Below are 24,806 nucleotides of genomic sequence, written 5' to 3'. Positions count from 1 at the left end.
ATCGTATATAATTTTCTAGCACTCACTGCACACTGGAACCAAGCCACACCCGACTGAAAGGCCTCAAACAGGGCTAAACAGGTCTTGGGCTGCACAGCCTGATGATGAAGTGTAGGAGAGTAGGGTCTGCAATCCCATGATCACCCAGATTTTTCGTTTTTGTTTCACTGGTTTACGACTTTCTCTGGCTGTGGGCCTGCTAATCAGACCCACAGCCTGGCTGTTCTCTTTCTAAAATTACGACATGTACCCTAGGTGCATTTACCAATTGGTACTGGGCCACCTTATCAGACCCTGTAACTCAGGGCATAGGTGTACCCAGGGCCGCCAGGGGCTGCAGCATGGATTATGCCACCCCTGGCTGGCCTCCTAAATTTGACACAACTGGCTGCGTGACAGCTGGGGCGAAGTCGTGTACACACACTTTGCTTTAGGTATAGTAGTCCTATATCTAACCATACAATGGACACTCGAGTTCCTATCAGTCACTCCTATGGCAGGCCTTAACAATCCTGAAGGCAGAGTGCGTGGGCTCGTGTGAGCTAGGTTCAGGCCCGAGCCGAGCCCGGTTGCAGCTTGCGGAATCAAGACCCAATGGCTGTTCCATGATAACGCGTACCACATCGGTAACTTCGGTGTCGCGTTATCAAGACATGTCGAGTAAGGTGTCATACGAATCGGGATGCTGCCCTCTCACCAACTCTGGCGACGAGGTTAGCATTCCGCCCTTCTAGAGGGACACGACATGTACGTAACTGTGAACCCCGGTTAAAGTTAACTAAGGCCTCAGCTCCACAAAATGGATGCTGCCACCACAGACACGAGTCTGACCTCCTGCTGCTGGGAGTCCTTCCAGCGAGGAGAGCTTGGACAAAGGGTTTCCTGTCGAGGGCGGTGTTCGCACCGTCCCAGACAGGGTTTGTGTATTCTGGGTAGGTAGGGCTTTTGCGAGAAGGTGACTGCGGAGTGGCACCCCGGTGCTCACTACGCATCTGCCGGTTAGAACCAGTTCCAGGGGCGACAGCCCTGGCCTGGGGAAAGTCCGGCAGGGGAGAGGGGTGTAACTACCCCCCTTCCTGGTCCCACCCTTAGGGCAGGACCTAGTCATGTACCCACCCCTTTCTTTAGAATAAAGGCCGGATCGGGGACCCTTCCAAATTAGATCATCTTTGAATCAAGAATTACTTTCTACGAAAGGACACTCAAGACTCTTCTCAAGATTTCTCCCTTGTGACTAAGGAGTAGTCACCCTGCATCAGCGGGCACCATCTAAGAACTCTGCGGTTTGCTGTAAGTCCTTCCTCAAGGAATCCGACGGCCCAGCTCGACGAGAACCGGCTTCCCTGGCACCTCTGACCTCTACCCACGTCATCAGCTCAGCTGTGATCTGTGGGTGCGACGAGACCTCGAGGGACCGGCCATCATCAAAACCTGCACGCTTTCTTAACCAGCACGACCATCGAGGTAACTCTCTGGTGAGTGCTCTGGGGTCCGAGAAGCCCCGACCCTGAGCCGCTCCAGCATCAAAGTGCAGTCTCCCAGCATCTCCACGATCTGCGTGGGGCCCTTCTGCTCGCTGCTCAGCACGTTGTCTGGTCACTAGCCGCTGGCTTGTGCCCTTCTGTGACGACATCCGGAAATCAACACTGCTGGTCTGGTTGCTCCAGACCGGCCCTTGCTTCCATCTTTTCGAGAAGCACCCCGGACCCTCCTGGTCCACTCAAGACGCCATCTTAGGCCCACCACGTGGCCCTGAGATTTGCCAAGGCTTGTTGCCCCATCCTGGGCCCAGCGACGCCGACAGCATCATCCTTCGTGGGACAGCTCGCACCTCCACCGTGGTCGCCGACAACGCCTCCTGGTCCGTGAGACTGCCGAGCCTAGCGTCGCCCACTCACCTGGTCGAGGTGACGGCCAACCGGTGCCTTCCTGGTACCCTCTGACTACTGGCTAGTAGTACGAACTTGGTCCCCTCTGCTTTCAGGTATCATCAATCTCCGATCCAGGCTTGGATCTCTACGAACTACTCATCACTGGTCGCCGGCCAGCAACTCCTTTCCTTCGGCTCCTGGCTCGTCAGCGAAGACCCCGACGCCTGTAAGACTTGTGCAGCCGCAGCCCTCGTGGCTAGGTAACTCGGCATTTCGGTGCCTGCATAGCCTCTTTACTCTAGGGTCCCGAGTCCCTCGCTTCCGACTTGCCTTATCGGGTCCGCCCGAGACCTTAACCTTTCCGTGTCCTCGGACACTTGTTTTAATTGTGCACTTGAAGTATTTGCTAAAGAGATTTGGTTTGTGCTTAGTACCCTGTCCTCATAAAGAGTACAGGGCTGTTGTGATTCTTAATAAATATACTGTTTATTTTCATAACACTTGTGTGGTGTCCTTTCACTGGGTGTTCAAGGGGTACATGTGTGGTAAACAGCTGGCTTAACGCGCCCTCTCGAGTCTTTAGCCTTAGACTGCTCGTATCCACGCTACTAGGATAGCTGGTCTATAGGTTGACTTACAACCAAACACCATAAGGGTCGTTGGAACGATACATAGCGGTCGCTAGAATAGCGAACGTTGCATATCGGGCCAACTTCTCACATTGATGAGCAGCGGTTGGGATTTGAGCTTGCTGTTGTTTTACCACACGTATCCTAAGAATATCTTGTTGAAAGATCACACAAGTACTGTTAGTACATATAACTAAAGCTTAGAATACTCTGAGTTCTACTGAACCAGCTGTTGTAGCTCCTCAAGGCTTAGCACACCTTGGCTGCAACTCTTAGCAAGGGAACAGTAGGTAAACACGTAGTGTAGGTAGGTGCATCACTTACACCACACTAGAAACAGTATGTCGGACAAAGGAGGAAACTCTGAGTCTCCCCTTGTGTCAGTTGACCCTCCACAGGTCATCCCTTCAAGATATACTGCGCTTAACTTCCATGAGTTACGACAAGTATGTACCTCTAGGAAGATTAAGCAAGGGGCTAACCCCACCACCTCCTTTCTGATTGGTCTCCTAGAGACTTATGATGCCAGAAAGGCTGAGAAGCTTCTTAGCCATTCTAATCCAGAAGGAGACATGCCTCCCCTCGAGGGAACCAGAGACGATCCTGACCTCATCCACCTCGCAACTGAGAACGAAGATGCGGAGGACGATGAGGATGAGGATCCCTCTGGGGATGAGGCAGATAAGGGACAGGTAGAAGTCGTCAGACTAAGCAGGTCCAACTTAAGCAAACATGATAGCGGTACTGGGGGACCCCTGGGGCCACTATCAGGTCAGCTTAACATTGGGAATGGACGAGCCCGATCTCTGTCAAGAGACTCTGGCAGATCCCTTCAAACCAATGGCTCTCGCAACTCTTCTCAGAGAGGGATGACGTCCCCTCAGCGGAGAGTGTACGAAGCTAAGGAAAGGGCAGCTAATCTGAGGATCGAAAGGGAAGAACTTGCCCTGGCCAAAGAAAGGCTTGCCTTTGCGAGAGAGCAACAGTTAAGTGGGGTAGTCCCCACTGGTGGCAGCAATGTACCTAGCAATAGGGAAAAGAGTTTCGATACGAAACACCTTGGTAAGATAGTGCCCCCCTTTAAACAAGGGGACGACATCCACAAATGGATAACTGCTTTGGAGAGGGCCTGCACTGTGCAGGGTGTTCCCCAGAGTCAGTGGGCAGCTATCTTGTGGCTCTCCTTTGAAGGAAAAGGAAGAGACAAGCTCCTCACCACAAGGGTGGAGGACGCTAACGATTACCAAGTCTTGAAAAATACACTCGTTGAAGGGTTCGGCCTAACCACTGAGCAGTACAGGGTGCTGTTCAGGGATACCCAGAAAACGCAGTCTCAAGATTGGTCTGATTTTGTCGATTGTGCCACTAAGGCTTTTGAGGGCTGGTTGCTGGGCAGTAAGGTTACTGATTACAAAGGATTGTATAATTTGATGATGAGAGAACAAATTTTAAACAATTGTCAGAACCAGTTGTTGCATCAGCATCTTGTCGACTCGGATCTGACCTCTCCCCAAGAATTGGGAAAGAAGGCAGACAGATGGGTTCGTACGAGAGTTAAACAGAACCAGGGCCAGAATCAAGGTGGTCAGAAGAAAGCAGACCAGAAGGGTAAAGATTCTAAGGGGGAACAAAATGACCAGAAGTCTTCGACAGGTCCCCAACAACCCAAAGAGGGTGGGGGTCAGGCTCCCCAAAAGAAGAAAGAAGGCCAATCCAAAAGATGGTGCCAGTACTGTAAAAGTAAATCTCACTGGTTTAGTGAGTGCACCAAGAAAGGAGGAGGGCAGACTCCTGCCACTGCAGCCCCTAAGGCACCTGTGCCCCCTAGTACAGTCAGCAGTGGTAGTGCGCCTCCCAAGGGTTTAGTAGGGTTAACCCTGGGATCTGAGGGGAGTGACAACTTAGTTGGCACACTCACTCAGGCTGTCCTTGTCAGTACAGGGGACGTGGACGTGTCCCCTGACGTAAGCCCCAATACTTTGGGCAAATACCGACAGACGCCTTTCATAAATGGAAAGATGGCTCAGGCCTATAGGGACACTTGTGCCAGCGTCACCATGGTGACGCCTAACTTTGTGGACCCTGGACAGATCATGCCAGGTACAGAATTCCTGGTGACCAATGCAAGCAATGTCACTACCAATCACAGTATGGCAATTGTAGCTTTCTCCTGGGGAGGGGTAACTGGCCAAAAGAAGGTTGTAGTTAGTCCAGACCTCCCAGTGGATTGTTTGTTGGGCAATGATTTGGAGTCATCACAATGGTCAGAAGTGGAGCACCGGACTCACATGGAAATGTTAGGTTTGCCAGCACATGTGTTCGCTGTGACCAGGTCACAGGTCAGGAAATGCCCCACTGAACAGGTGCTGGATCCTGGAACAACGGACCAGACACCTCCCAAGAAAAAGAGCAGTAGGGTTAAGGCTGCGCCTTCCCCCTTGCCCCAGGTCGAGGATCAAGTCTCAGAGGAGGCTGACCTACAGGAATTGAGGGAAACTGAGCCTAGGGAGTTCGAACTTGATCAAGTTGAATTCTTGGGTTCAGGGGGACCCTCAAGGGAAGACCTGGGGAAGGACCAGTTAGACTGCCCTTCTCTTGAACCCCTCAGACAGCAGGCTGCTGCTGAGGCTGCTGGGAACGCCACAGGTACCCACAAGGTATACTGGGAAGATGGACTCCTGTACACTGAGTCAAGAGACCCCAAGCCTGGCATGACCAGGAGGCTGGTTGTACCCTTGTCTCAGCGTGGTTTCCTACTTACCTTGGCCCACGAGATTCCCTTAGCAGGTCACTTAGGCCAGACGAAAACGTGGGACAGGCTCGTCTCGCACTTTCACTGGCCTCATATGAACGAAGATACCAAGGAGTTTTGCCGCTCCTGTGTCACTTGCCAAGCCAGTGGTAAGTCAGGTGGCACGACAAAGGCCCCCCTTATACCAATGCCTGTGGTGGGGGTGCCCTTTGAACGGGTGGGGATCGACATCGTCGGTCCCATGGAACCACCTACAGCATCAGGGCACAAGTTTATACTGGTGGTAGTGGATCATGCCACCAGGTATCCTGAAGCTATTCCCCTTAGGACCACTACAGCACCTGTTGTGGCAAGAGCCCTAGTTGGAGTATTCTCCAGAGTGGGCTTCCCTAAGGAGGTCGTCTCCGACAGAGGTGCAAACTTTATGTCGAGCTATTTAACTGCTATGTGGAAGGAATGTGGTGTCAACTACAAGTTCACTACACCCTATCACCCACAAGGCAATGGGCTTGTTGAGAGATTCAACAGGACCCTAAAAGGGATGATTCATGGACTACCAGAAAAGCTTCGGCGTAGATGGGACGTCCTGATCCCCTGCCTCTTGTTCGCCTACAGAGAAGTCCCACAGAAGGGGGTTGGCTACAGCCCTTTTGAACTTTTGTACGGACATCCTGTAAGGGGACCCCTGTGTTTGGTGAAGGAAGGATGGGAGAGACCTCTCAAAAAGCCTGCAGCCAACATAGTGGACTATGTGCTTGGCCTCCGCTCGCGGATGGCTGAATACATGGAGAAGGCATCTGAAAACCTTAAGGCCAGTCAAGAACTCCAAAAAGCTTGGCATGACCAAAAGGCTGTCTTGACTGTTTACCAGCCCGGACAGAAGGTGTGGGTGTTGGAGCCAGTGGCCCCAGCAGCACTCAAGGACAAATGGTCCGGGCCCCACACCATCCTGGAGAAAAAGGGAGAGGTCACCTACCTGGTCGACCTGGGAACTCCCCGGAGCCCCCACAGGGTGCTTCATGTCAACAGGCTAAAAGCATATGTCGACAGGAAGGACATGAGTTTGCTCATGGCCCTAGATGAGGGACAGGAAGAGGAGAGTGACCCTCTCCCCGACCTGCTCACTCAGAATCCTGACGATGGATCGGTAGATGGTGTTGTCTTTTGTGGCAGCCTCTCCGAACATCAACAGAGCGACTGTAAACAGGTTCTTCAGTCGTTCAGACATATGTTTTCTCTAACACCCAGTCAGACCGATTGGTGCACCCATGAGGTTGACACTGGTGACAGCTTGCCAGTTAAGAGTAAAATCTACCGGCAGCCTGATCACGTTAGAGACTGCATCAAGAGTGAGGTGCAGAAAATGTTGGAGCTGGGAGTCATTGAGCCCTCGGATAGCCCTTGGGCTAGTCCCGTAGTTCTAGTGCCGAAACCTCACACCCAGGGTGGTAAGAGAGAGATGAGGTTTTGCGTAGACTACAGGGGTCTCAATGCAGTCACTAAGACTGACGCCCACCCAATACCAAGGGCAGACGAGCTTATCGATAGATTGGCTTCGGCCAACTACTTAAGTACGTTTGACCTGACAGCTGGGTATTGGCAAATCAGGTTAGCTGAGGACGCCAAGCCTAAAACCGCATTTTCAACCCCTGGTGGGCATTATCAGTTCGTGGTGATGCCCTTTGGTCTGAAAAATGCACCTGCCACCTTCCAACGGTTGGTGAATCAAGTCCTTACCGGGCTGGATGACTTCTGTGCGGCGTATCTTGACGATATTGCTGTCTTTAGCTCCACCTGGGAGGATCACCTGGTCCACCTGCGGAAAGCGTTAGAGGCTCTGCAAGCCGCAGGCCTCACTATCAAGGCCACCAAGTGCCAGATAGGGCAGACACAGGTTGTATACCTGGGCCACCTTGTAGGTGGAGGCCAGGTTCAGCCACTGGAGAGCAAGATACAGTCAATCAGGGACTGGGCTCCTCCAACCACCCAGACTCAGGTTCGAGCTTTCTTGGGCCTGACTGGTTACTATAGGAAGTTTGTCAGGAACTATGGTTCAATTGTGACACCATTAAATGAACTGACAAGTAAGAAAATGCCAAAAAAGGTTCAGTGGACAGCGAGCTGTCAAAAAGCATTCGATGACCTAAAGCAGGCCATGTGCACGGCGCCTATCCTCAAGAGTCCGGACTACTCCAAACCATTCATTGTCCAAACAGATGCTTCTGAGTTGGGTGTGGGAGCTGTTCTTTCTCAACTGAATTTTGATGGTCAAGACCAGCCCATTGCTTTTATAAGCAGGAGGCTGACCCCTAGAGAGAAGAATTGGTCAGCTATTGAGAGGGAGGCCTTTGCTGTGGTTTGGGCTCTGAAGAAGTTGAGGCCATACTTGTTTGGCACTCACTTCAAGATTCAGACCGACCATAAGCCCCTCTTGTGGCTAAATCAGATGAAGGGTGAAAACCCCAAACTGCTTAGGTGGTCCATTTCCCTACAGGGGATGGACTTTACAGTGGAACATAGACCTGGTACTGATCATGGCAATGCCGATGGGCTCTCCAGATATTTCCACTTAGAACAAGAAGACTCACCTGGTCAAGGTTAGCTTATTGTTCCGACGTTTGGGGGGGGGTCATGTAGGAGAGTAGGGTCTGCAATCCCATGATCACCCAGATTTTTCGCTTTTGTTTCACTGGTTTACGACTTTCTCTGGCTGTGGGCCTGCTAATCAGACCCACAGCCTGGCTGTTCTCTTTCTAAAATTACGACATGTACCCTAGGTGCATTTACCAATTGGTACTGGGCCACCTTATCAGACCCTGTAACTCAGGGCATAGGTGTACCCAGGGCCGCCAGGGGCTGCAGCATGGATTATGCCACCCCTGGCTGGCCTCCTAAATTTGACACAACTGGCTGCGTGACAGCTGGGGCGAAGTCGTGTACACACACTTTGCTTTAGGTATAGTAGTCCTATATCTAATCATACAATGGACACTCGAGTTCCTATCAGTCACTCCTATGGCAGGCCTTAACAATCCTGAAGGCAGAGTGCGTGGGCTCGTGTGAGCTAGGTTCAGGCCCGAGCCGAGCCCGGTTGCAGCTTGCGGAATCAAGACCCAATGGCTGTTCCATGATAACGCGTACCACATCGGTAACTTCGGTGTCGCGTTATCAAGACATGTCGAGTAAGGTGTCATACGAATCGGGATGCTGCCCTCTCACCAACTCTGGCGACGAGGTTAGCATTCCGCCCTTCTAGAGGGACACGACATGTACGTAACTGTGAACCCCGGTTAAAGTTAACTAAGGCCTCAGCTCCACAAAATGGATGCTGCCACCACAGACACGAGTCTGACCTCCTGCTGCTGGGAGTCCTTCCAGCGAGGAGAGCTTGGACAAAGGGTTTCCTGTCGAGGGCGGTGTTCGCACCGTCCCAGACAGGGTTTGTGTATTCTGGGTAGGTAGGGCTTTTGCGAGAAGGTGACTGCGGAGTGGCACCCCGGTGCTCACTACGCATCTGCCGGTTAGAACCAGTTCCAGGGGCGACAGCCCTGGCCTGGGGAAAGTCCGGCAGGGGAGAGGGGTGTAACTACCCCCCTTCCTGGTCCCACCCTTAGGGCAGGACCTAGTCATGTACCCACCCCTTTCTTTAGAATAAAGGCCGGAGCGGGGACCCTTCCAAATTAGATCATCTTTGAATCAAGAATTACTTTCTACGAAAGGACACTCAAGACTCTTCTCAAGATTTCTCCCTTGTGACTAAGGAGTAGTCACCCTGCATCAGCGGGCACCATCTAAGAACTCTGCGGTTTGCTGTAAGTCCTTCCTCAAGGAATCCGACGGCCCAGCTCGACGAGAACCGGCTTCCCTGGCACCTCTGACCTCTACCCACGTCATCAGCTCAGCTGTGATCTGTGGGTGCGACGAGACCTCGAGGGACCGGCCATCATCAAAACCTGCACGCTTTCTTAACCAGCACGACCATCGAGGTAACTCTCTGGTGAGTGCTCTGGGGTCCGAGAAGCCCCGACCCTGAGCCGCTCCAGCATCAAAGTGCAGTCTCCCAGCATCTCCACGATCTGCGTGGGGCCCTTCTGCTCGCTGCTCAGCACGTTGTCTGGTCACTAGCCGCTGGCTTGTGCCCTTCTGTGACGACATCTGGAAATCAACACTGCTGGTCTGGTTGCTCCAGACCGGCCCTTGCTTCCATCTTTTCGAGAAGCACCCCGGACCCTCCTGGTCCACTCAAGACGCCATCTTAGGCCCACCACGTGGCCCTGAGATTTGCCAAGGCTTGTTGCCCCATCCTGGGCCCAGCGACGCCGACAGCATCATCCTTCGTGGGACAGCTCGCACCTCCACCGTGGTCGCCGACAACGCCTCCTGGTCCGTGAGACTGCCGAGCCTAGCGTCGCCCACTCACCTGGTCGAGGTGACGGCCAACCGGTGCCTTCCTGGTACCCTCTGACTACTGGCTAGTAGTACGAACTTGGTCCCCTCTGCTTTCAGGTATCATCAATCTCCGATCCAGGCTTGGATCTCTACGAACTACTCATCACTGGTCGCCGGCCAGCAACTCCTTTCCTTCCGGCTCCTGGCTCGTCAGCGAAGACCCCGACGCCTGTAAGACTTGTGCAGCCGCAGCCCTCGTGGCTAGGTAACTCGGCATTTCGGTGCCTGCATAGCCTCTTTACTCTAGGGTCCCGAGTCCCTCGCTTCCGACTTGCCTTATCGGGTCCGCCCGAGACCTTAACCTTTCCGTGTCCTCGGACACTTGTTTTAATTGTGCACTTGAAGTATTTGCTAAAGAGATTTGGTTTGTGCTTAGTACCCTGTCCTCATAAAGAGTACAGGGCTGTTGTGATTCTTAATAAATATACTGTTTATTTTCATAACACTTGTGTGGTGTCCTTTCACTGGGTGTTCAAGGGTACATGTGTGGTAAACAGCTGGCTTAACGCGCCCTCTCGAGTCTTTAGCCTTAGACTGCTCGTATCCACGCTACTAGGATAGCTGGTCTATAGGTTGACTTACAACCAAACACCATAAGGGTCGTTGGAACGATACATAGCGGTCGCTAGAATAGCGAACGTTGCATATCGGGCCAACTTCTCACATGAAGCATGCCACTCTTTGGTGGATTAGGGGTTGTGCGCCAACAAGTAAACGCTTCCCCTGACCGGATGGGGCTCAGTTACCCAACACAGTAACCTGGACTCTCATTCCGGAACAGTACACTTTACTGATATTGTCAGGAGAGTGTACCAGGCTGAGGTCCTGATGTTTCTTTCTTCATCTGCACATATTCCATCATCCAGCTCAATCCACTTACCTAGCGGCTCACTGACCTTTATCCTCTGCCAGATATTTTGGCTCTCTATTCCACCCGCCCATTTGTCTATTTTTTATGATCACAACCACCACTTGAGTGGATTAACAATTTCTAAAAAGATTAAAAAGCACCCTTTTATTTATTATCACACCGCCAATGCACTCAACTAACTAGTACTCAGTGAGGCAGACTAGTCTACTAATTGGTCTCCCTGAGCACTTGTTTCTCCTACTGGGGAAGGTTCTGAACTTCGCTACTAGAACCTTTTAGAACCTCATAAAACACAGGACCACCTCATTTCCTGGTCATTGAGACGGCTGGATCTCTACCAAAAACAGGGTCCTTTCTGCAGTAAAACTGAACACTGGTATTGAAGTCTATACATCAGTTATCATTGATTACCATTACCATTCCACTACTCTACTATCCACAACCCATTACCGACCAATCAAAACTCCAATGACTTCCTCTCATTCTAATTCAAAGACTTCTGCACTGGACGCCCGTTCCGAGTCTTCTGAGGGTGCACTTCACTTTAGAACTTGGCGTACTAAAGGACCAAGAAAGCAGTTTGACTATGAACAGGTCAGTTTGACCAGGCTTTTGGACATAAAAATGGAGTCTGGAGGGAGGATGGTTTAAATATCCATTTTCAAGGAAAGGGTTGAAAAGCTGGAACCATGAAGTATGGCTTTTAGTGGGCTCAGAGAGCAGCATTGCAAAAGGGCTCATCACAGAACTCGTCATACAGCGAGATTGTTAATAGTACTAGAGACGGGCAGGTAGGAAAGTCCTGGGGAAGGATAATGATAGTGGGAAATCTAGAGGCCACTGGCCATTTGGGTGATGAGTGGGGGGCAGCTTTAGTGGCCGACATCGGGTACCACTGTAGACGTCAAGTGAAGCAAACAAATATCCACCTCCAGCCGCAACACTCCCAGGCATTTCAGAACTTTTATATCCCCATCTCACCTACCCAGCTAAGCTCATTCTTCAGACACACCCACGCCCTAGCCTACTACCCATTTCCACTCCACTGCTACATTTATATTGGCAGTTCTTAGCTGTTTTGTTCATGCTGTGCCATAAACATACAGAGTTGGAAAACACTGAAAAGCAAAAACATGAGAATAATAACAGTAGTAAAGATTGCAGCTTTTCAATGTCTGTTGCAACAAAACAGGTGTGGGTTTTGAGAGAAACACAAATGTACGTTTCCACAGTCAAACAGGTTGGGTGAGCACTGGAGCACGAGGAAGGGAAGTCCAAAATGCACTACAGAAACAGACATAGAAGGAAAGGTTCTAAAATCCCTGCTGCAAGGGTATCAGAAGACAAGCGAAGCAATAAAATAAAAACATAAGGAGGATGAAGGGCAGGGGCCTACCTAAAAGTACATGCAGAAAATAATTTTAAACAGCACCCGGTAACATATTTAGGGTTCTTCGTAGTGAATACCTTGGGTATTTAAATATCTCATTTATTTCTTGTGCACCCCACATCTGCTGTATTTATACCCTGGAGGCATTTAAATTGTTTCCCTTACATCCTAAACCCCCCCCCCCTTCGCTACGTAATTTGTACACCAGCAAGACCGACATTTGTATCGTATGTCTCTTTAGGCCTAGTGAAGTAAACATGGAGCCCCTCCATGGTACATATAAAGCAGTCACCTACTTGTAGCGTGCCTTGCTGAGCCCAGCTGTATCAGTGCACAACTTTTGCTGTCATATTGTAGCCACAATTAGTTTTTCTTCCATGTGTTTTAAATTCATTGAATAATCTTTATTTTCTCATAACATTTGTGTTTCCAATTTTTTTTACATTTCATATCAACATGAACTCTTAGTTCTGGGTTGAAACACATTAATACCGTGTAGTTTCTGATCACCTATAGTAAATAAATACTTTTTTTCCAACTTAGGAGCACAGTTTCATTATATATTAATTGAATAGCTTTGGAAACACAAATATCTAGGAGAAAAAGCTTATACAATGATTGAAAAGACATTAGAGCCAAAATCTGGGTTATAATTAAGGCACCCAGTTTTCCGTTTTTACTGAATTTTACAGATAAATACAGACAGAAAACAATGTTTCCTGACTGTATTTATCTTTGAAAGTGGAAAATACTGAAAAGTGTGGTTCTTGTGAGCAAATCTCTATGCGGTCTTTCATGAACTCAAGGCAAAAGCTGAGCAGTGAGACAGCATGGGGAGTTAAAAAAACAGGATGAGATTTTTTACATACAGGCATATCTGAACATATGTGTGTAGTAGAACGCTAATATGACCGTGTGGATATAGTGTTTTGTTTTATGTGGCTGCTTAACTTGCTAAAACGCCTCAAGCATCCACATATGCGTACACGTCCAAGAGTAAAATACATGTGGAAATATACCATTTTATGACTCCATTTATTCTCAAAACACAAATTAAAAAAAAATAAGATGGCCAAAAAAGAAACATGGATGAAAACAGATGGAAATGTAAAAAAATAAATCCCATAAAACCGGGAGCCGTACTTCTAATATAATCCACAGAGAAAGAAAGTCATGAGCTAAGCTGTGTATTGTGCCACATAACAGTGACAAGCAACAGTGCTATACAGGACAGAAATTCACAAACTAGGGTGCATTCACTGGAGCCCACAAAGACATTTACACACTGAATCAAGATATTTGAACACACAGAGGTGCAACATAGAAAGGCCCTAAACACAAGCAATCCTCACAGAGGGGCCTATATTCACCTGGTCCGTCATAATGCAGAGCTTGACCTCAAGTGAAGACTTTAAAATTAACAACGCAAGTCAAACTCATGAGCCAAGTCCTGAAAATACATCCTGCTGCCTCTAAATCCTACAGCATTCCCACACGGCCACAGTGCCTCCAGGTGTAGAGCTCATGACCATTAGTCCTGGCTCTGTGCCGACGACAATCCTTTTTTCTGCTATATAAATGTGTTCAAAGGACCGGAGGGTGGGGGGAGGGAATTGTTGTTGGGGTAGTTCTGTTTTATTAATACAGACAATGTTATTACCTGATGACACATATAAGCCAGAGTAAGTGAACATGGACATTCGGACGCTACCAGGTATATATTGGGTGTTGATACTACGACCTACCTATGTCCAGTTAACAGAGTGGGAAGTAATATTGCGAATAATGATGTAAGATGCTTGATAACCTCTCTGGTAATGCGAAAGTATAGACTGTATATGTAACAGCTATGGCCCCGGGGTGGGGGCACCATCCTGTAAGTATGTATGTGTCGAATAATAATTGAATTGTACTGTACAATATGGAAAAAACTGCTAATAAAACGTTGTTTTAAAAAAAAATGACCATTAGTGAGGTGAATTGCTGCGGCACACACATTTGGGTCATTTGTATGGCGGGACAGGTGTGGTTTGCTAGGAATTATGGTATTTGTTGTTTCACTATTTATCTTATGAAATCATGTTTTAATATTGCTTAAACTCATTGAACGAATACAACTATAGGGTATAAGTGCTCTAAATAGCAGGACCCAGAGCACCTCTGCTGCGGAACCACCTCTCATGATGCGCATCATCCCAGGGCCCAGAAACCCATCTAACAGATTGCCGAGAAAAGCTACTAAGCCAGGTTTTCTTATTTCTTGAAAGTGCCTTCAGTGAGGCGAACCATGTGGGCCCAACTTTTTTTGACGTTATAGTACTTAATTATGCAGTTTTCAATCATGCAGATTCTGGTATGCAGATCCTAAAATGGGGAGAAGCAAAGTCCTCTGCTATTTATAGTAATAATTTAACTACAAAGATGGTGGACAAAATCAGCTACAGGACTGATGAACTTAAAAAGCAAAAATTGGTGTCTGGCCTTACATTAAAAATAATAAATGAGTAGAAGGCAGCTAAGAAAATACATTTGCAATAAAGCAATTCGTGAAAAATTCAGTATGAAAGAATGTAAAGTTATATACTGCTGGCAAAACAGCATGCAAGGCTTTGTGAATAAGTCCACATTAAGGAGCTTGGGTTTGAAAGGGCAGTGAATGAGCATTGGATGTGTTACCTTGGGACATCGATCCAATGTTACACAGTAAAGGTTTAAGGACAGCCCTACTGGAAGTCATTGAAAAGCACTTCCGACACCGACCTCTCACATCCTGTAAGTCAGGAGACCATCTACAGCAGCTTTAATTTGTGTAAAAAGAAAAAAAAACACAAGAAGGATTACTCCCTTGTAGGGAATATTTATTAAAACCTTTTGGGTACTGATTCTACCGCTGCTTGGCCAGCGGGACAATCTAATATAAAAAGAACAAAGGGAAGTAAAACAAAATCTATAGATAGAAATCGTTCTTTGTCAAACAACTAAAAATCTAGTACATTTCATAGCAGTAACTGGCATCCGCCTTCAGCTGCTCAGCTAGGTACAGGGCTGGTTACGTCATCTCATCCTATAAAAAAGCACATTATAAATAGTCCACGAAAGAAATGTCTCAGTCTCTAAGGTGTCTTCTCGCTCAAACCATGAAAGTAATGTGGAGTCTGTTTACCACCACAGTCAGTGTAGACACCACATCCCTGTTGATTTCTGGATCAAGGCCTTTGATGTCAAGTGAAGGCCAGATTAAAGGGATGTGACGGACAGCTCTAAACAGCAGCCTTTCCTTTTGCTAGTTATTGTAAAACACCACATCCATCTGCGTGGACGCAAGCCTTGCTTTGTTGCAGTGGCATGGATTGCAATCTGGGAACATTTCAGTAGATGTCAACATGGAGATGTTCTTGGACCCATAGCTATGTGTGTGTTATAGGTGGCACAGAGTTTTGAGTTCTTCCTCATGCAGCAGACTGCATTCCTGCAGAAACTCCCCACTGCCAGGGCTCTGTAAAAGGAACTAGTCAGTCTGTATGTAGGGTGCGGTCTGCCATCACAGGCAGTGGCTGCATAGTAGGAACACGTTAGTGTACATCAAGGTTTTCGTCTTTCCACATAAAAGGACATGCTAATCTATCTATAGGTATCTAATGTTGGAAGTGAAGCTTTGAGATATTTATCCATTTCGAAGTCATTGTCGCAGACTGTCCCTGTTTCACGGACTGCGCTGAGTTTTGAGAGGTCTTTATCAGGCATTTGATGGCCGTCCTGCAGGAGGACACAAGCTGCAGCCCATGACAGATATGTTACTCTGTATTAGGGTCGCCTTCAGGATGCAGTGATGGTGAAGATTAGTCTATATCCAGGTCACTATCTTCGCTGTTACACTCGGCCGCAGTGTCACGAATGGCGCTGAGCACTGGGAGGTCCTTGTCAGGCAGCAGTCCAAACTCTTGCAGGAAGGCCTCCAGGTCCACGGCATAGAAGTCCTCGCCCAGCTGGTCGGTGAGGCGCACAAAGTTTCCGATCAGCTCCCCTGCCCTATAGGCGAGCAAGGCAGGTAGGGCACTGCCAGTGAACCTGGCACTGGTGCCTAGCAGGGAGCTCTTGACTCTGCAGAACTTGATGGCTGGGTACTCAGTGGCCAGGCAGGCCATGCAGCCATGGAGAGCCTCAACCCCCCGCACTCCATCCTCATAGATGTGCACAAGCACCAGGGTGTGCCGCGGCTCCTTGTCCAGGGCATCGAGGAAGTCCTCGCTGCTGGAGATATCCAGGACCTGTCCAAAGCACTGGCCAGTCCGCTGCTGTCGGCGCATCTCCTCCATGCGCTGGCGCCGGTACTGCTGCAAGAAGTCCTCCTCGTCCTCCGGGGGGTTGGGGCTGCTGGTGTCCTGGGGGCTCACCTTGCCATCTATTTGGTCCTGCAGATCCTTCTGCCTCTGCTTGTCCTTCTCTTCGTCCAGGTGGGACCGGCAGGTCATGGAGAGGCGCTTGATGAGCTGCTCCATCTCGCGGCGCTGTGCAGCCTGCTGCTCGGTCTGCAGCTGCTTGTACCGGCGCCAGTCGTTGATGACGCCCTTGGGGCCGGTGTTGATGGACAGGCCGTCCTGGCTGACCTCTGGCTCCAGCTCCGCTGAGCTTTGGCCCTGTACCGCGGGCTCCATCTCATGCTCCTCCTCTTTCTCACTCTCCTCATCCTCACTGCTGCTGTAGTAGTACTGGGCCTTCTCACCCAACAGCTTGTCGTCCAGAGTGGTCATGGTTTCCAGGCAGCTGGGCTTGGGGTTCCGTCAATGGATCACACTGAGCTGGCAGCACTTCCTTAGGGCGGGGAGGGCGCGTGAGCACAAGAGCAATGGAAGCTACAGTCTTCGAGCTTGTTGGGACTGGGTGATACGGCCTAGAAGTCTGTTCAGCACTGGGTGAGAGGATGATAGCGCCTGGGAGTCCAGAAACACTGGATGAGAGGAGGACAGTGCCTAGGTGTTCATCAGCACTAGGTGATAGCTCCTTAGAGCCCGTTCAGCAATAAATGAGAGGATGATAGCGCCTAGGAGTCGGTCAGCACTGAATGATAGCACCTTAAAGCACGTCAGCACTGGTTGATAGCGCCTTAAAGCACGTCAGCACTGGATGATAGCGCCTTAAAGCACGTCAGCACTGGATGATAGCGTCTTAGAGTCCGTCAGCACTGGATGAGACGAAGATAGCGCCTAGGAGCCCTGGATGGCAGTGCTTTGGAGCTCAGGCTCTTAGAGGCAGCTGACAGCTCCTTAGAGTCAGGCTCTTCTACTGGAGGGAGGGAGGGGGGGGGGGTTGTCTCTGTTTCTCTCCAGGGGGGCTGTCTTCCTTGCTGCTGAGGGCTCTGCTCCTCTTGTTCAGGGGGACTTAGTTTCAAGCTGCGCCCTCCCGGTCGCTCCTCCTCTCCGGGGGCTCTCTTTGACTCCGGTGGGTCTCTGCTCCTCTCCGGAGGGGTGGGGGCTCCGGTCCTCGAGGGGGGGGGGCTCTCTTTGTCTCGGTCCCTCCTCCTCTCCGGGGTCGGGTGGGCTCGGCTCCTCTTCGGGGGCCTCTCTTTATCTCCGGGGGGGCTCTGACACAGACTCTCGCCCTCTCGGTTCCTCCTCCCTCTAAGCCGCTCTTGATCGGCTTACGCTCGCAGCTTCACTTCCGCTCCGCCGAGGACTCTGATTGGCTGCGCCTATCTCAGCTGTGATTGGCCGGACGAATAGCTGGATCCGCTTCCGGGTCAGTGACGGCAGCGCCAGCAGCAGAGGCGCCCCGGGGGCACCGAGGGCGAGGCACGCGCAGGAGGCTGCGGGGCTGTTCCTCCCCCCGCCCCACGGGGGGCAGAGCGGCCGAGGGGCCCCGGCGGGTGTGCACTCTCACTCTGGACCCTGACCCGAGCCCTCAGCGGGGGCGCGCACGCCTCATCCACGCGGGCTCCGCCGGTGCATTCTGGGCCTTGTAGTCCTGAGGGTGGCTCCATGAGCCGCACCCCTGGCCACGGGGGGAGTCAGCCCAGGCCCCAGACGAAAGGTGCCCCCACTGCTGGACACTACTTTTCATAAAATGCGGCCTACGTCGTATCAGGGGGGTTTCTTCCCTTTCTCTGCCTTTTCTTTTCCCTTCTTATATATATAAAAATTACACTATGACACAGCACTAAGTGTGACAAATGAGAAAAGCTCATAAAACATCACCACGTTCCCTTTGAGCAAGAATATAATTTCACATCAGAACATAGTCGCGAAACTTTGAGGACAATTTGATGGAACGGCGACTACGAGAAAACACGCCCACCTGCTCCACTTCATCGCGCACGCCTGAAATGCGTCACTGTTACTACTGTTTTCAGAATGGACCCAGAACCATTTTCACTATTACTGGGCATAATGCTTGGAGTTCTGGTTACTTGCTCAGACCCAAATTCAACCTCATAACTCGGGGTACAGTCCTCAACCTCTTCCTTCTCAGCATAGACACGCTTAAAAATATCCATGTGCGCTTGATTTTAAGCGAACCACATTGTCCTTATTCCATCCATTTGTATCACTTCCTTGTGTGGCCTTACAACTTGTACATTTGCAATTTCTTCTGCTTGTATCTTTTATGTAACACACATAATCCTAAATCCTTATGTATTGAAACTGGTTCTAATGTAAGGCGCTCTGAGACCTTCGGGTAAAGTTTGCGCTATATAAAATAGAATTAAATAAATAAATAAAATATATTAAAAAAACAGAAGGCCTGCTGACTCTTACAATACGTACTGGAACAGAAAATGTGGATTCTCCTTTGCTGACTCTAAACATGTTTTTTTCATGAGCATTCAATCATTGATAGCAAAAGGAGTGTTTGCAAAACCGGTTGTGGTCTAAACTTGCCTGCACACTGTCAGTCCTATTTATTTTATTGAGTGCTCACTCACAGGGACAACCGTTACGTAAACCCCCCAATTTTGATTGAGCAAATGAGCAAAGTGAAGGAGCACATAAACTTTGAACGTCCTAACCTGTTTGTTCAACTATAACAGAATTCATTTAAGGATAATTCTCACTGTTGTAATGTGTATACTAAGGTCATAAACAAAAAGTTTATGCAATGCACAGGACAACATAAACACATTTCCCAACAAAAGGAGGAAACATTTTCCATGTTTTCTTTTCTTTTTTCTTTTTATTCATGCATCGCAAGTACGTGATACAAACGACTTGACACAGCTAGTTCACAGACTTCACATTTCGTCCCTGTTTCACAGGACTTCTTCAGGTCTGTTTAAAAACACATACAAGAAACAACTTTAAAACCAAAACCCAATATGACTAAAACAAATACAAACAATAACGCAAAAGATATGATACACATTTAACAGATTATATACAAGATATATAAACAAACATCAAGAAACCCTTCATGAAAAGCAAAAATAGGACATATTCAAATTAATAAAGTATGACAAATTTACAATAAAACTCATACAAAGACACATTACATATTGTGACCATTCAAAAAGTGTGTATTTTAAATCTGGTAAGAGACAGATATGCAACCCATTTCATTAGGACTATACATAGACCATGATATAAAAAGCAGTACCTATTCGATGTGCATGATAATATCCTCATTTCGTACCCCAAGTCTCTTCCCAATCAGGAAGTGTTGATAAGCTTTGACTTATCTACCCATTACTGATGTGTTTGATTTTAGCCATCATTTTTAAAGATATATGCTCTCCAATTTGGGATGAATTCTAAAGCCTCCTTTCTCAACCATGTCATGTTGCTCCCATTCAGCCTATCATTGAGACTGACCTGTTGTATTCCAAATGCATTAATATAGGTAGGTACACCGTCCTGTTAAATGTAGTCATGCCATAATAGTAAGCAAACTAAACTTACCAACCTTTTCGGATATGTTATCCAACTTACAATAAAACAAAAAGACATTTTCTTCAATTTGTAACTATAAAGTGATAAAGACGACATCAAACAAATCTCCCCAGAGTGCAATAACTAACCAAACACTATTCGAAAGCCCGCTCGCCCACTAATCGTCACCCTTACTTATATTCACTTCACAATCCAAACTTAAGGCCATCCAACATGTGATCCAAGTCAATTGCTATCCACCGTGGTCTGTAAGTGAAATGACAATAACATTAGTTGTCCCTGACATAATAACAAAGAACCCAGCCCATAAAACCTGTAATGCACGTACCAGTTTCTATTCACTTTCGTCGTTACTGCAAAACTTTAAACTCCCCACTGTAGGTCGTAAGGCCACGTAATTACGTCGGTCCTTAGTTTATTACGCCTGATAAGCTTTTCGACGCTACCTAAATGATTATTTACAGAATAATAACAACGTGCCTCATGTTTATAAAGCAACAAATCATCTTAAACTAGTATATATGTGTTAAGGTCACACAACAATCATGTATCATTGGGTGTCTGTTAATAAGCATTACCACTCAAAGCCTGACCAATCAATCTTGCAAAAACCCATTTCCTGCTCCAACATTAGGCAATCCAGCTCCAACTATAATTTTTTTTAAACACCGTTATTGCTAGCTCTGATTATATGAGCAGCATCAGCAGCTATTTAGTGCAATATGAAACTAATTAAAACCATTAAACATGCAAAGCAGAAAGGATTAGAGACGCGCCCCAAGCTACTCGTGGTTCCCCAGTTGGACTATAATCGCTTACCTGCATGAGTAGGCCACAGGACATCCAATGTCAAGGGTGTGCAACCGAGTGGGTGCCATGGAGCAATTTAAATACTGCACCCATTGAGCCAATTGGTTCAATCTGTTTCTCGAGGTTATCCAACGACAGTCTGAAACCTTTTTATCAGCCACGGCCATCTTGCAACATGGTTTGACACGTTAAATTCAATCACAAATCACTACTGATTCTTAGTCGATTTTATTTACAAATTTTAAGCAGCTACGGCATGCAAAACCAGTAACATCAATACTTCTGCCACTTTCATCACAATAGATGTGGATGCATTTTCACAATCCTCTCCCGGATTCCCCACGAATATGCGGTCGATGACGAAAATAACCGAAGCGGCCATCTTGAAGCAGTTTCTCAACTGCTTATTTATAATCATCAGCGGCAGCATTTGCTCCCCTCATTTTCACATAAATTGCAACTTACTTTTTCCAGTCTATATTATCACTGATAAGTGAGAGATGTGCAGGGGCTCACTATGAAAAAGTTAAGGAATTGATGGGCAGTTAATCAGTTGTAGAACAATGTGGAAATCGGATGAAAGTCCTTTTTTCACGAACCAAGAATACCACATGTCACGGTAAGCGTGTCATTACCATTAGCGTTAATAACTATAAATTATGGTGTTACTGGCCATTACGGGGTATAATATATTATGAACAAGCCTCGAATGTTGTAAATACTAAAGGAGGGGTGGGTGGGAGCTCGCTGGAACCTGCAAACTCACCTGAGACCTTGCCCTGAGCCGCCACCGCCGAGAATCTTTGCTATCTTGTGGGGGCACTGCCTGAGAGGGAGCCGCCACCGCCGAGAGTCACTGGGGTCCATTGCTGTGTGGACGTGACTCCGTAGGCAAGGAGAACTTCGCCTCCCAGCGCCCCCTGCGGCGCGCACTCTGCTGACACATCCAGAGAGCGCCAGGAGGCACCCAAAAGGACGGTCAAGCTCCCGCTGCGCGGGACGCGGGCGGGCCAAGGGCTGGCCCGTCAGAGGCCGAAGGAGGCCGGGCCGGGCCATCCCTCTTGGACATTGTTTTTTTATGGACCAACAGGGTATGTCGATAGTTACAGTCAATTATTCCAGATCTGTGTTGGTTCTACTGTAAGTCAGAGTGTGTACGGACAAAAAGCAAACGTTTATTGAACTGTGGCTTTAGGCATTGGGTGGCTACTTTAACCGGTCCTTATCAACTAGGTATTGGAAGTAAAAGGGAGGGAGGGAGTGTTTCTTTCCTTTTTCTTTACTGTCCACTTAGATGTGTAGTTGTGATCATCAAGTAGCCGTAGGTTTCTTTCACCTTTTGACTGTGAGTTAGGTATACTTTTGCTAGTGTAGTTTCGAGTAGAAACCCTGCATAGTTGAGAAGCTGCACTTAGTACGCAATCATGAGTAAACGAACATGCACAGCAGGGACACTGGATAACTTTATCCTAAGGGCAGAATCACTCATAACCCATGAAATCGAACTTGTCGAAAGAAGATTATCTCTTGATCCATCCCAACTGCCAATATATAAGGAATGTGGCTTACCAACTCTACTCGATCCCCCACAAATGCCCACGACCAATAGTATTGTATCCTCTTCTCTGACTGTAGGCAGCCCTGTGGTAAACCCGGCCCTTAGCCATAATGACATTCCTGATGTGGATGTATCAACAACACCATCAATAACAACAAGGCTTCGAGGGCTAAGGCAGGAGGGATTGACAAAAGAAAGATCAAAGATTACATCGCGGGGAAAACGGAATGCCAAAAATAATGGGGATGCTAGGCGGTTAGGGGCAACAAATAAAGGGGATACGGAATTGATTGACTATAAGGGGACCTCAAGAAGGACCTTTGGTACTCAAACTGAGATTGAAAATTCTCCTCACCCTAATAGAGTAGATGGCATGATTGAGACGTTAGAGCAAATCATTGCAGATATTTTTAAGACCACCTTGGACTCCGTCCAGGCCCAAATAAAGGACTGTCTGGGCATTAGAATGAAGGACATAGATGATAAAATTGCCCAAATAAACCAGGCTATAGCGAAACTAGATATCATGTTTGAAAAGGGAAGTGGCATCATTGATGAAGGAACCAAATTACTTGCTGAGTACAGAAATAATTATCCCAAAATTAAGGAAGTGAGTGCTGACGGATATACCCTAGCGCAACCTAGAACAGATTTCCCGAATAGTTCTGGCGCTGTGGAAAAAAGAGTTGAACCACTAGGAAATAAAGATGCTCAAAGTAAGAATAACCGTCCAGGAGAGAGAAGAACAGACCCAACTGTGAAGGGAGCAGACCACCCTGACAATGTTGACATAAGGGGGTCAGTATTTAGTTTAAGTGAAACCGACTTAATCCCTAATCATGATAACTTAAATCTACCCCCAGCTGCATGCCCGTATGTTCTAATACTAACTGGTGTGCCGGCTCTAAGGCAGGGCCAAACCGAAACATGGCATAACCTAAGAACCAAAGTTGTAGACTGACTTCAAAAGTTCAAAAGATTCAACCCACAAAAAATGAATGAAATGCTAATGGTTCGTAGGGTAGGGTGGGTGGGGGTCCACAGGAAAAATATTCAAGGCGACTGTATAGTCGTAAACTTTAGGCGCAACTTGCTAAGAATACATGAGGAGACCTTACCGCAGAATACCAATATCCATGCCCTCCCTCTTGGGTACTTTTATAGACCAGTTGTTGGAGAAATAACTTGGAACTGTGATAATTTGTCCCCCCTCCCTATTGCTAACAGATTTCAAGAACTTTCTTCCTTTGAGGCAGTTGATTTACTGTATTTACCAATAGCTCTGGGAGATGAAAAGTTAGCCACACCAATAGAACTAGATATGAAGGGTGATAAGGTTGTTTCTCACACTGTATCACAGATCAACGTACCTATAGTGCATGAGGTTGATATGGGTGGGGATGATTTAGTGTTACAAAAACTACACCGAACTTGGTTAGCGAAGCAGCATTGCCAAGGGAAACTGCAAATACAAGTCATATTGTGTTAAATGAATCTTTGGTAGCCGTGAGGGATAGTAATTGCCCAGGATTAAACTTAATCTCATGGAATATAGCCGGGCTCAGGAAAAATGTTAGTGACACGGAGTGGAATGAGTATATTGAAACAAGTGGGGTCCCTGCTAACGCCGCAATTCACAACATCTCCTGAGCTCACGGGGAACTCCACCGCCGCTTACCTGCTGTAAAAACATCACGAGGGGTAACCCAGGTTGGACTCCATTTCCCAGAGTCCCCGGAGGCGCCCGCTCATAACGTCACCTTTTCGCGCCAGGAGGCGCTACTAAACTGCCGCCAGACTCCCGAAGCGCGGGACGTGCCCGGGCCAAGGGCAGGCCCGTCCCGCGACAGGAAGAGGCAGGGCAGGGCCATATCCCTTGTCTCTTCAACAGGACACAACCAACAGAAAAGGTTCCTTATGGACGATATCTATGGACTATCCAACAATCAGCAAGTAATTAGTCCCCCTGTGGGAACGTGGAATATATTTATGGTGTTCTGTCTACAGTGAATTGATTTGTAGCTACTAACCCAGGGGTAGAGAGTTGCTATGTTTGGGGACTTTAGTTGGGCTCATCAAAACTAAGATATTATTGCCTATACTTCCTGGTCTATTTTGCAAACTGGGGTGCCATATAGAGTAGAAATACATCTTACAGTACTTGAGACTAAAGTGTGCCTCCCTCTAAAGTCTTCCTTTCAGCTAAAAAACCTTGGGGAAACCTTGTATCGCAAAGAAAAATGCAGCCAAGGGTTCACTACCGGCCGCAATACCACCGCCAGTAACTTCAATTGATAAAATGCTGCAAAGGGTTCACTACCGGCCGCAATACCACCGCCAGTAACTTCAATTGATAAAATGCTGCAAAGGGTTCACTACCGGCCGCAATACCACCGCCAGTAACTTCAATTGATAAAATGCTGCAAAGGGTTCACTACCGGCCGCAATACCACCGCCAGTAACTTCAATTGATAAAATGCTGCAAAGGGCCCTGGGTGTTGTTACCTCAGAAATACAACGGACTGAAAGGCGGCTTTCCATTACCCCGGAGCTTTGCTGTTCCTCACCAGACCCCCTACTGAAATGAATCCATCTG

General features: G+C 48.0%; 2 protein-coding genes across 2 annotated transcripts in view; both read right to left on the bottom strand.

Moving 5' to 3' along the window:
• The window catches only part of LOC147725719 (uncharacterized), a 454,500-nt gene that overhangs the window by 196,795 nt on the left and 232,899 nt on the right, over window positions 1-24,806 (bottom strand). The window lies entirely within an intron of this gene.
• Window positions 12,944-17,614, bottom strand: PDCL (phosducin like). Its single transcript, XM_086964409.1, has one exon. It carries the CDS (start codon window positions 16,711-16,713, stop codon window positions 15,802-15,804), a length of 912 nt encoding a protein of 303 aa, XP_086820535.1. The 5' UTR covers window positions 16,714-17,614; the 3' UTR covers window positions 12,944-15,801.

Source organism: Lissotriton vulgaris, chromosome 3_2, assembly GCF_964263255.1.
Source record: "Lissotriton vulgaris chromosome 3_2, aLisVul1.2, whole genome shotgun sequence".
NCBI lineage: Eukaryota > Metazoa > Chordata > Amphibia > Caudata > Salamandridae > Lissotriton > Lissotriton vulgaris.
Note: the sequence above shows the minus strand (reverse complement) of the source record. Positions and strands in the feature narration are given on the sequence as shown.